Here is an 11,731-nt window from a genome sequence, read left to right on the forward strand (position 1 = left end):
ACATGGTGGGGAGCTGGTGCCCAGGGTATATACAAGGAGAGCCTCAGAGAGCTGGGTTAGCCAAGAGAAGATGAAGCTGGGAAGTGCTGAACATCATTCCTTCACTCTCCAGCAGATAGCTCTAGAGGAGATGGTATGAGACCCCTCTTTGAGGAGCACAGTGACAATATCAAAAGGCCAAAAGTTACAAGAAGGGCAATTCTAGCTGGAAATAAGGAAAAAATGTTCACAAAAAGGGTGGTGAAGCCATGGGAAAGGGTCCAGAATGGTGGGGGATCTCCATTCCTGGGGATTGTCCAGACTCACCTGGACGTGGCCCTGAGCAACGTGCTATAGCTGTAAGCAAGGGGTTGCACAAGAAACTTCCAGGGGTTCCTTCTGGTTGAATTGGTTTGTGGATATACATCCACAGTTGGAGAGGCATTTGGAACGAAGCTGAGTAGAGACAGCAGTGGTGGAAACAACTGATGCGAAAGGCATGGACTGTGAGGGTAAAAGGCATGGACATGCCTCATGACAGCTCTGAAGGGTAGATTCAATGCTACAGTCCACCACTCTCAAAAAAGAACAGTGCTCTGACAAGTACAATTCCCCTTGGTTTTCTTCTTTAATATAACATCAAATCAAAATGATACATGTCCTGCCTGTATTACTACTCTGTACAGTTCTCGGAAGTTTTCATGCACCTGTCAAAATGTAATGACTGTATTTTTAAAACTTACCAAGTGAAGCAAGAATCTCCAGGGTCCTCATTGTGGGCTGGATATAAAACCAGAGTTTCTGCAGTGACAGAAGTCCCTGTCTCTGAAGATGTTCTAGCTGGGTAATTAGTATCATGTATTCCTTGATTAGAGTCCGCATAGCAGCAGCCAGAGCATGATTTACCTGTCCATACTCGAAGGAAGACTTCTCCTCTATAAACCTGTAAAAAGCAAAATGGAAACTCTCAGGCAACACACCTTCTACCATTTTCAGGAATTTTATCTCTGGGACACTGTACAAGCACATGAGTAGATCATCTGTCAGAAAGCACATCAGTCTTCAGCTGGAGTTTCAGGTTCCGCATTTGCTCTGTGTCCCCCTGCCTATTTCCCATCACCACATTTCTAAGTATGGAAAGCTGTGGGAAGACATCTCCTCTCCAATTGTAGGGAAACTAGAATTACTTGCAAAACCACTATGTAAAAAGTGAGAGCCAGGATTTTCAAGGTGATTGTCTTTGCATAAGCAACAGATTAAAGGACAGGAAAAGATCTCAAAAGGAAGCAATGTGCATCCAGACACATGGGGAAAGCACTGTTGTTAGCTTCTGACACCATGTGCCACAACAGGGATTCATTTGACCAGATTTAGATGGCTCCATACTTGTTAGTGGAGAGAGACAGATGCTTCTGAACACAAGTCATACCATCTGGAAGGAGACATGTAAGAGACTGGATGAATCACATCCTAAAAACGCTGCTTTCTCTTTGCTGATCTTTTAGGGACTTGAATCAAATGAAGGCATCTACATAACACACACAGAATCACAGAATGATTTGGGTTAGAAGGGACCTTAAAGATCACCTAGTTCCAACTCCCTGCTGTTTGTGAGGTGTACTTCATACTAAGACCTTTTAACAATTACTTAAGGTAGCTAGGAGAAACTAGGCAGCAGTAGGTTCTGCTCAGAAGTACACAAAGGTTATCTCAGCCCTGCATGTGCAGAGGAGAGCAAAAAGCAGGAAACATGAAGAAATTCATAGCAAAGTGGGAAGAAACAAGCCAGAATAAGTCAGACATATCCTATTTACACTTTCCTTTCATTTACCAAGACCAATTTTGGACAAAGTGAAGGTGAGGTGAATGAAAAAGTGAACTGGAAGCACAGAGAGGAAACCCAGCAAAAAGAAATGTACCTAAAACAAATTCAAAGAAATTGCCATTCTTATATATCACCATAGGTTTAAATTTAGCTTGGAAACGAACATCTGCACAATGACAGATTCTCTAGTCTACAACCTGATGCTCAAAGGAGAACATTCTCCTCTGACAGAAGTCATCTTGGTACCTTGTGACAGCAGAGTAACTTGCTGCTACAGGAAGAATCCTGGTCACCAGCTCTTTGATGGACAAGTCCAAGTTTGGATCGACTGAAAACGCTCGGTTTTGCCTGCCTACAAGAGGCTGTGCTGTGATGTACCTCCCATCCACACCAATCAGAACGTACAGCAAGTCTTCCACAATCACGGATTCTTGGGAGGCTAATGGCAAAGTACCTGTTTTCAAAGAGAAGACAAAAAAAAGAACACAATCAGAACATGCCACACTACTACCTGATTGTAGTAGATTCCTATTATTTCAGTCTAGTACCTGCAACTTGAAAAGACGACATACTACCATTCAAAGAGAACAAAGGAAAAAGCTGAATCAAGATACAGAGAACTAAAACTGAATTATAAAACAGAGTTAGGGTCAACTCCAAAATCACCCGCCTTGCTTTCCAGAGAAACAGAATCCTTTGTTCCTTTATACCAAAGCAAACCAAGTAGACAGGGCTATACTTCTGATATCTGTGGCCAAGAGAACATCACCCACAGCCTGTGCTGCTGATCCTTCCACTCAAAAGGGCTCAGTTATGCTGGACCCAAGAAGCTCCAATTGTGTCAACAACTCCCCCTACCTCCACTCCACTGATTCAAGTATCAAGAAAACAGTTCAAATACAGACATGCTAGCCCAGCAAAAGCTGCAGGTGAACTGCAAACTGTAGGGTCTCTGAATGGTGCAGTCAACTATAAACCAGCTGAAAGAAGCACAAAGGACTCAAGCCAAAGTATGATCGAGTGCATCAGAAGATCAGGAAACAGAGTGGCTACAACACTAAATACAGCAAAGTTTATCTCATGAAACAAGGCAACAGTCCCTCTCAGTTTGTAGGATTGTATGTGACAGAACAAACTGTTCTGAGCTTGCTAGGAACATACCCTCACAGCACTTCTCAAAAGGCCATGGAAGAAATGTCCTGGTGAACAAGCTATTTAAGGGTGCCTCCAAGAATAAGCCTACTGTTTTCATGTCCCCCTTAAACACAGCCGAAATCCACATCAGGAAAAAGCTACAGGTTTCTTGTAGAAGCCTCCACAGTTCTGGGGAGTGGAAGCATGAGTCCCTAACTCAGCTTTTTTCTCCAAAAAAAGTTCTTATATCTAATTTATGAATAAGAAACTATACACAGTTCAGCCTAAAGCTAGAACACAACTGGGAGAGATTAGTCCCCTGCTGCTCTGGCAAGGAGAGAGACAGCAAATCAGGGAGGCTGTTATAGTCTTGCTGCAGAGAATACTGAGCTGGGTGGACTGATGGATATTCCCTTGTCAGGTATGACTACAGATTTTTCAGCTGAGAATATAGATGTCACACTCCTACAGTAAGATTTTATGGAGGCTGTGATCAAGAGAAAGGACTGGGAAACGTAAAACAGATTAGATCCCATGGATCAACAGTGGGGCTGGAATTCAGCACAGGAGAAACACTGTAAACAAAGTAAGTTTGGCTTTTGGGTTTGTTTGTGGGTTTTTTTGAACCCTGCTCTTCACCTACAGAGTGTAAGGAACCAAGTTTTGCTTTCATCCTGAGTGTGATGAAATCTGAATGGCTCTTCTGAACAAGTACAAAACATGAAAGCTAATGCAATTTTCCCTGCATATCACATACCTATAGGTACCGTTGTGTCAGTGCTTAAACTGGTGCCAATTAAGAAATCGCCAATAAGTGCAGGTCTCTCGTACACCCAGGATGGAAATACTGGAATGGGCTGACCAGAATTCTTCTTGTTCTGCTTATCTCGGAGGATTTTTCGCGTAAGCTCAACAGGCTGTTGGAAAAAGAGAAAGAAGGAAAACAAAGACATCTTCTGAAGTCCTAGAAATTTTGAATTTCAAGCACAAATTGACTGTAAACTGATAATGGGAGAACAGGAAGCAAAATAGCTGATGTTTCAACAGCACGATGCAGGATTTGGTCTCTTAATATCATCTAGTCTATTGGTCTCAGTGCTGCAGAGGTGATTTCTTTATATTGTTGGCCACCTTTTTATTGGAGGGTACATCAATGCCTTCTGCACCCCTCCCCACCAGCCTAGGTGCTAGGGCAGACATAGGGGAGCAGATTGGGGACATGCACAACCACCAGGCAGCTTACTAGTGCAAAGTGCACCATGTGAAAGGCAGCAAACTCCTTCCGGAAGCAGTAACATCTTATTCAAGGGGCACTTTCAGACAGGCTAACAAACACCTCTAAACTTGGTTTCTGCACAGTGCTCACTGAGTAGCTGCATGCCAAACACAATCCAGATAATCCACCTGCAGATAGCTGGAAAATTATGAAGTTTTTTTACTCTGAATAGGAGTCAGCGAAGGAAGTAAGCTCTTAAAGATCAAAAGACTTTCTACCCCTGGCTCTGGGTCTCTGACACTGAAATAAATGGAGTGCAAGATTAAGTATCAGCTGGAGAGGCTTGTGAGATGTACAACCTAAACAACACTTAGAGCCTCAAGCACACAAACACAGGGGACATGCTTATGAATGCCATTTCTTAAACTCCACAGATGTGTATGTGAAATGGGATAAGCAAAGGGTCATTTTACTTTACTCTCCCAGGAGGTCTCAGAGAGGGGAATTTAGGAAGGAAGCAAACGTATCCGTGAGCTTTGTATCATAAAGAACAGCACTCTTACATGTGAGAGGTAGTTGATGCACACTGTGGCTGGCCCTGGTCATTTTCCACATTCTCAGAGCTGCCCAGTACTGAGTCTTGAAAGCCTTCAAACAAGCATCAGCTCTGGTACCACTCCTCCAAGCACCACCTTTCCGAGCATGTTTGCTGCAGCCTTGCTGCTGGCTTAATGCCAGTACAACGTCCCCAGGTCAGAGAGGCACCCCAAAGCAACACTACATTCCTACTTATACCGTGTACATGTGATCTGCTAGAAGGACCTTAACTTCCTTGCTCCGTTGAAGATACTCAACAGTATTGGTCCCAATACAGACCCTTGTGGGACACCACTCATTACTGGTTTCCATTTGGACACTGACTGTAACTCTTTGGATGCAGCCATCCAGCCAATTCTTTATCCATCTAGTCATCTCCTTTCCTTCCTGGCTCTGGAAAATACCTGTTGTAAAATGCCCTACTTCTATACTATACAAGAATAAGCCAAATAGCACACTGGGCCTGAAGGAAGTCCCTGAAATGAGATGAGCTCATGGCACTGTGAGGGACCATGCTGGAACCTCTGTCCCAGTGAGCTCACAGCCTATCGGCTGTGGCATTCATCCCTAACAAAAAGGCAGGGACTCAAAGTATTCCTTATAGTGATCATGATAAGGAGCAGCCAGAACCCTGAAACAATGCAGAACCTTCTTCATCAAGGGACTGGTTCTTCCTCACCAGTGATTCCCTGGGATGCAAGAGACAGAGAGCTTTTGTTGGAGTTCAACCAGCTCTAGTGTGAATCTGTTAACTGCCAGAGTTTTAAAAAGTTGACACAGTTTTGGCTGTAAAGGACACAGCTACCTGAAAGGGAACACTTAATTTTTACCACCTCAATGATTCGTGGGCCAAAACTGGTCCAAGCAGCCACTCCCATCACTAAAAGACAACTCAGTGATTTCTCTGACAGTGCCAAGTAATCACAGGGCAGATGGCACAGCACTTGTGGCACTGGTGACAAAACACATGTCTCGGGGGCATGCATCACCTTCTCACCACAACTTAAAATTTAGATCATTGTCATTACTGACTTCAGTGACAGCCTGGATAAAACTCCCAGAACTGAAAGTGTGACCCTTGGGTGTCAGCCTGGCATTTAAAAGCCCAGGGGACAGGGGTACAGTTTGCCACTATCATGCTGATGATCCTGCATCTGACATCTTAAGCAATAACAGTGCCCACACCCATCGAGGTAGAGAAAAAGCTCATCTTCATGCTCAGTGAATGGCAACTGTGCCGAGGGGCTCCCTGCGCTACAGCCCTGGTGTCGAGGAAGACAGGCAGCAGGGAGCACACAACCAAGAAGGAGTGGTGGGGGCAGCTGGGCTTTGCTGAATCTGGTGAACCGAAGGTCTAAGAGCAGCCTGCAACTACAGGAAGGACGAGTACCAAGATGATGGGTGAAGCCAAGCTCCTCCCTGCAGTAGCAGAAGGTCCAGGCATCCACAGACAGAAGCTGCCTCTTGGGATATTGAGGTCAGTAAGGAAGAGACACTTCTTACCACAGAGCAGAGGGGGAGCAGTCAGTGGCGGTCAGCAGGGAGGTGGAATAACTCCCTCTTGCAGGACTCAGATGGACAGAACAACAGTTGCCCTGATCTAGTGTGGGCGACAGTTCTGCTGTGAGAGGGAGGCTGGAATGGACAACCCCAGCGGCTCCTCCCACCAGTGCCACAACAAATCTGTAGAAATACTGATAGCTACCCTCCCTGCCCAGTGAATGAAGATGGTGCCACGAAGACCACAAATCAGAGCTGCTCTACTGAGATCCTCACGTACATTAATACAGTGTGAAGGATCACCCCAGGCTTGTGCCAGTGCACAACGTGGCTTCAGAAGAGAGATGGAGAAATAAATCAACTGCAACGACTACTTGACAGTCTTCTTGGGAAGTGGCTACAGCAGAGACTCTTGACACAGAGCTTTCAGCTATGTGAGTTGATACAGCCCTACTGACTCAATGGCCCCACATACCTGCCCATTAGGGCCTTTTTAAAGAGTTTCAGTTTTTTAAGTCTTAAGTATAAATGGAGCAGCAGGGAGGCACAGATCTTTTCAACCGGCTGCTGCCAAGAGACCAAGACAGGGCCCGCAGTGCTGCAGAGTGAGGGCTGAGTGAAGCAGACACCCACTAGTACAGATAGACCCCATGTGCTAACAAGACAGATAAACCTCCACTGAGCGAGTGCACAGGACTGCCACAACAGAGACTGACACAGTGTGATTTCTGAGCATCCACAAGCAGGCCGGCACCCTCAGAAATAGTCACATTCAGAGCCTGGAGGGATTTTATTGACCAGTCATCAGAAGGCAGAACAGAAACAAACCTCTGGAACAAAGGGAAGCTGAAAAATTTTAAATAGAAGCATTTGCACATAGTCCAGTTGCTCACTTAGTACAGACCTCTGAGAATCTTTTGTTCTTCTCCCCACTTATCACACTCTCACCTCTGTCCAAATAACTGTCCATACACAGTTCCTCCTGTGCCTTCTGCAGCCAAAATGCCCTTATCTTGACCCATAAGCTTTCCGTCCTATTTTTCTCCCCCCGTCCTGTTGAGCAAGGGGATTTATAGAGAGCTAGCCAACGTCAACTCATCACAGCACAGTTATTTCTACAAATGATTACAGGAAATAAAAATTGGGATTATAACTAATAATTGCCCTTCTGCACTTTCTACCTCTCAGCCTACTGATAACGAAACACTTGTTTTCCAAGCCTGTGCAATGACACAGTTTACTTCTACAGCAGGTTTTTTTCCCTCTTTTTGTCTTTGCTATCACTTTGCAGCATTTATTTCAGGAGCTCAAATAGCTAAGTGGAGGGAATAGCTGCATCCACTTGGGGAACGATTATATGGGGAATTGCACCCATATCATCTGAGAGAGCAAAACTCCTAGCAAGGATGAGGACATGCCACAATGGCTGTTGAGTTCCTGAGCAAGCACTGCCACGGGCAGAAAAGAAAACGTCAGCACAGCTTAAAGCAGTCATTTGAAATGGGAAAATGACACTACATTAACCCCTGCCAGTTAGAACTGTCATGGCCTAAACTTTATTTACCTTAACTGACTTTAATAGAAAAAGGCCACTTTTATTAAGAACAGCACAAAAACGTAATGTGATCTAACTAATAAATTTTGAGAGATAATTTAGATTATCTGCACAGAAAGAAACATTTAGAATTCCTCTAAATGATAAAAGACCACAGCTAAAGACATGAGCAGAAAGAGAAAGATTTTATGCCCAAAGCTTAGGAAGAGACAGTACCTGCTGTACACTGGAGTTGGCTGTGACACTGCCCAGCTGCTTGCGTAGTTCCTCGAGCTCCTGTAGAGAGATCTTGGAAGTAGATGAAGGAATGGAAAAATTTGTGCTGCCACTGGTTGCTGCATTTGCTGCAAGTTCTGCCCTTTCTTTGGCATTTTGTTGCAAATACTGGAGTGTCTGTACATACATATACAAAAAAAAGATTGTGTGAACACTGGTCAGGACACACTAAAGCAAAAAACACGTGACCGTAAGACTGTTGCACTGAATGAGAGCACAGGTCTTTATGTCCCAGTTTTCCATGTCTTAGTGGTTTATATCAAGAGGAATAATTCTCAGTAGTGCTTTAATAATTCAGTAAATGCTAGAACTAGTTATCTGTTGATTTCCATGCATTTTGCTGAACATTATCATCAAAATGCACGCTGTACTTAAAATCATTGCATTGTTGCTACTTTCAACACATCCAGTTCTAAAGAAGAAACAAACCTCTTTGTCTTCTGTGAGTTTTGACAGTAGATAAACTAAAGAATCTAGGTGTCTTGTATTTTTAGACTTCAGCTCATCATACTTCTTCAAAAAGTCTTCAGGAGTTCGAGAAAACTCTGCTATTTTTACCTGCAAAACACCATATCAATATTAAGTTACCATCACAGCACTCAAGAAAGGAAGAGCATTGTGCAAGGACGGAGACAAGGTGCAGGCTGTGGCTGCTGACAAAGGACTTCAGGGAATGGGTTTTGGACTGAATGCTGCAGCATGGGCCAGCATTGCACTGGAGGAGAGTGAGCGTCCTGGCACTTCAGGTGATGGAAAAGGGACTGCAGGAAAGAAAAGATGAAGGTAAGCACGAGATCTATAGCAGGGCTCGCTTTGCATGTGCTCAGTCTGAAGGAATGCAATTTTGTATCAGCAGGTTTATTAAGGGATTTGGCATTGATGAAGCCATGTCTGGATACTGGATCCACTCTGGAGGCCCCACTGGCAAGGAAGACATTAACATACTGGGCTGAGTCCAGCACAGGGCCATCGAGATGGTGGGACGTACTGCCCATTGCCCAAAGGGGTTACGGATCCTGCTCTGAGGGGCACAGCAAAAACATCACAGGCACTGCCACAAACTGCTAAACAGAAAATCCCAGCTGGCCCTAGGGAAACAGTCCTTGCCAGAGACTGCAGTGACCCTGGGACATAGCCAGAGATGGAGGAATCTCCCAGAGATTTTCAAAACACAGCTAAGCAGTCTGCTGTAGCTGTGATGTGAGCCCTGCCGTGAACAAGGGGTTGAACTGCACGTCCCCAGCTGTGCCTCCTACTTAAATATTTCTACAAGACTATGAACTGTAGCTGTCAGTGTAAATGATGCATAAGACTGCAATCAGAGAAAACATGCAGTTCAGGCTACAAAAATCTGAACTTTCAGACAGTTACCAAATTTCTAGCACTTACAGCTTGACTGACAGATTGCTTTTAAAAACAACAATGAAAAGCAGTATTATGGCCACAGAAGTATGTCTGGTCACGAGAGTGTCAAACTTTAATCCCTAATACTTGGATGATAGTCAGAAAAAGTGTCAGGTATTGTTCATATAATTGCATTTTACACAGTAACTATTTTTCATTTGTTTTATTCTTCCAGAGGACAACCCCTCTAATCAAAATTTGAAACCAGCATTGCAGGCACAAAATAAGCTTTCTTTGAACTTTCCCCCCACCCCAGTTCTAACAATCCCTCTTACGGTCTTCTACCAATGTCTCCAAGATGCAAGGATTTTACCTTTTTCCTGATAATAATCTTTCTACTTCATGCCCAAAATTGAGATTCCAGATCAGATTTCCCCCTTTCACCAATGCCAACATGATTTCACCATTTTCACAGAAAAACTTGTGACAGCCATTACCTCTCCCAACACGTGTCCAGCTCCACACCCACAAAAGTTATCTCACAGTAAAGTAGACTAAGGAAAAGTTAGTTCACATCACCAGCCAAGAGAAATCACACCGAGGTATATTTATCTTTAACTACTCCTCAGGGAGGACTGTACTCTCAGAGTTGAAGGAACCTCTATCGACGACTGCAAAGGAAGCATGCCGCCTCAGGAGTCCTGCCAGCTCCCCCTATAAGGTCTGAAACACATTTTAGCTGCAAGTACAGTACATCAACACTTACCTTCGCGCTGTGCGCAGACACGGTTGTGGTAACATACGGCGTTCGATTCTTCTGCAGAAGATCGATGTAGACTTCAGCTCCTTCACCACCATGAACGTGCAGTAGGCTGAGCAGCTCATTGACATCGTGGTGAATGCGGAACTCGCTCATACTCCCACCTGAGGCTACAAGCTCCACAGGATACAGAAACAAAGGTGGCAAGTTATTATTTTACTGCTGCAAATTGAAATATACCCACACAAACAACACTTCCTGACCACATTATAAGCCTTCAGAGTATGCTAAAATATTTGACTGGAAGAAAGTAATACAGGTAAGGGGAGGAAGCCAGCAAAACAGAGGTACTCATTATCATGCCTGATTTAACTATACTGGTACAAACCCCACCTTAACGTAGGTGAGCCAGCAGAGCTCATTTCAATCTCAAAATCACACTGGTGGTGGACAAGTTACTGAGTCATCGTAAGAAGTGCTGGTTCACCTACTGACAGACTGCAGACAGCCAAAATTGCTGGCTCCAGCAGCCGGCCCATGCTGCTGCTGCTGCTTCTGAAGTTATTCAAAAGCAGTTCTTCCAGGTTTAGGGGTCTTTTATCTTCTAATTGCCCATTTTATTAACAGACAAGAACCAAATTCTGCTAAGTTACTCAAATGAGGGCCACAGAAGAGACTGACTGAGGCTTCATGCAAATACAGAGTTCACTGTGACACCCTGTACAGATGCAGAGTACCAAGCATACAGACACACTTCTAGTTTGCCAAAATCATTGAATCATTTAGGCTGGAACAGCTGTCTCAGTCCAGCTCTCCATCCAAAAGTAAATCAAATCAAAGCAGCCTGTGCACAGCCTTGTCCAGTTCAAGCTTAAATATCTTTAAAAATCCTGATTTCCCCACTTCTTGGGGCCCCAATCCTCATGCGGAAACATCTTATCCCAATATCCAACTGGGATTTCCTATGCTGCAGCTTGTGCCAGCACCTCTGCGGCTCTCACTGTGCCTGTCCTAGCAGAGTCTGGCCCCAGCAGCTCTGGGACCCGTTCGGGCAGAAGGAGATGCCGTTGGGTCCCCCTTCACCCCCTCATCTCTGGCAGAGCAAGCCCAGCTCCCACAGCCTCTCCTCACACGCCCTGGCCTTCACCCACCCTTGCCAGGGCCTCCCGGTTTGTTTATAACTCTCTCATAAGGGAGCCCCTGGACTGGGCCAAGCGGTTTGGATGTGGTGTCACAAACGAGGTGTTCACTTTGCTTTACCTGCCGGCGACGTCCCTGCCAACACGGGTGAGAACCGGCCTTTGCTGGCACCAGGCCGCAGCGCCGGTCGCATCCACCCTGCTGCCCTGGGCCTCCACGGCCCCCACTACACAGCTGCGCCCCAGCCAGCCGGCACCCAGCCTCTGCTGCCGTCCGGGTCACCGCGTCCCCAGCGACCTCGCGTTCGCATCCTTTCCAATTCCCGAAGGCTTCTGTGAGCCCCCTTCTCCAGCCTAGCATGCTCCCTACGAGCGGTCACCACAGCCCCCCGCCCACCGACTCCTC

The 11,731-nt window shown here is 45.3% G+C and overlaps 1 protein-coding gene across 5 annotated transcripts in view; it reads right to left on the bottom strand.

The window, feature by feature from the left end:
- Window positions 1–11,731, bottom strand: part of TUBGCP2 (tubulin gamma complex associated protein 2) — a 35,321-nt gene that overhangs the window by 23,412 nt on the left and 178 nt on the right. For 2 of the 5 annotated variants that reach the window (XM_056352151.1, XM_056352149.1), the window contains exons 2-7: window positions 10,193–10,356; window positions 8,512–8,640; window positions 8,023–8,199; window positions 3,696–3,855; window positions 2,051–2,258; window positions 723–922 (exon numbers count right to left, since the gene is read on the bottom strand). In XM_056352151.1, the coding sequence (XP_056208126.1) occupies window positions 723–922; window positions 2,051–2,258; window positions 3,696–3,855; window positions 8,023–8,199; window positions 8,512–8,640; window positions 10,193–10,342 (1,024 nt within the window). In that variant the 5' untranslated portion in view covers window positions 10,343–10,356. Of the gene's footprint in view, window positions 1–722; window positions 923–2,050; window positions 2,259–3,695; window positions 3,856–8,022; window positions 8,200–8,511; window positions 8,641–10,192; window positions 10,364–11,446; window positions 11,697–11,731 lie in introns of those variants that run through there. The other 3 variants (XM_056352150.1, XM_056352148.1, XM_056352147.1) reach the window with 2 other exon arrangements.

Source organism: Falco biarmicus, chromosome 9, assembly GCF_023638135.1.
Source record: "Falco biarmicus isolate bFalBia1 chromosome 9, bFalBia1.pri, whole genome shotgun sequence".
NCBI lineage: Eukaryota > Metazoa > Chordata > Aves > Falconiformes > Falconidae > Falco > Falco biarmicus.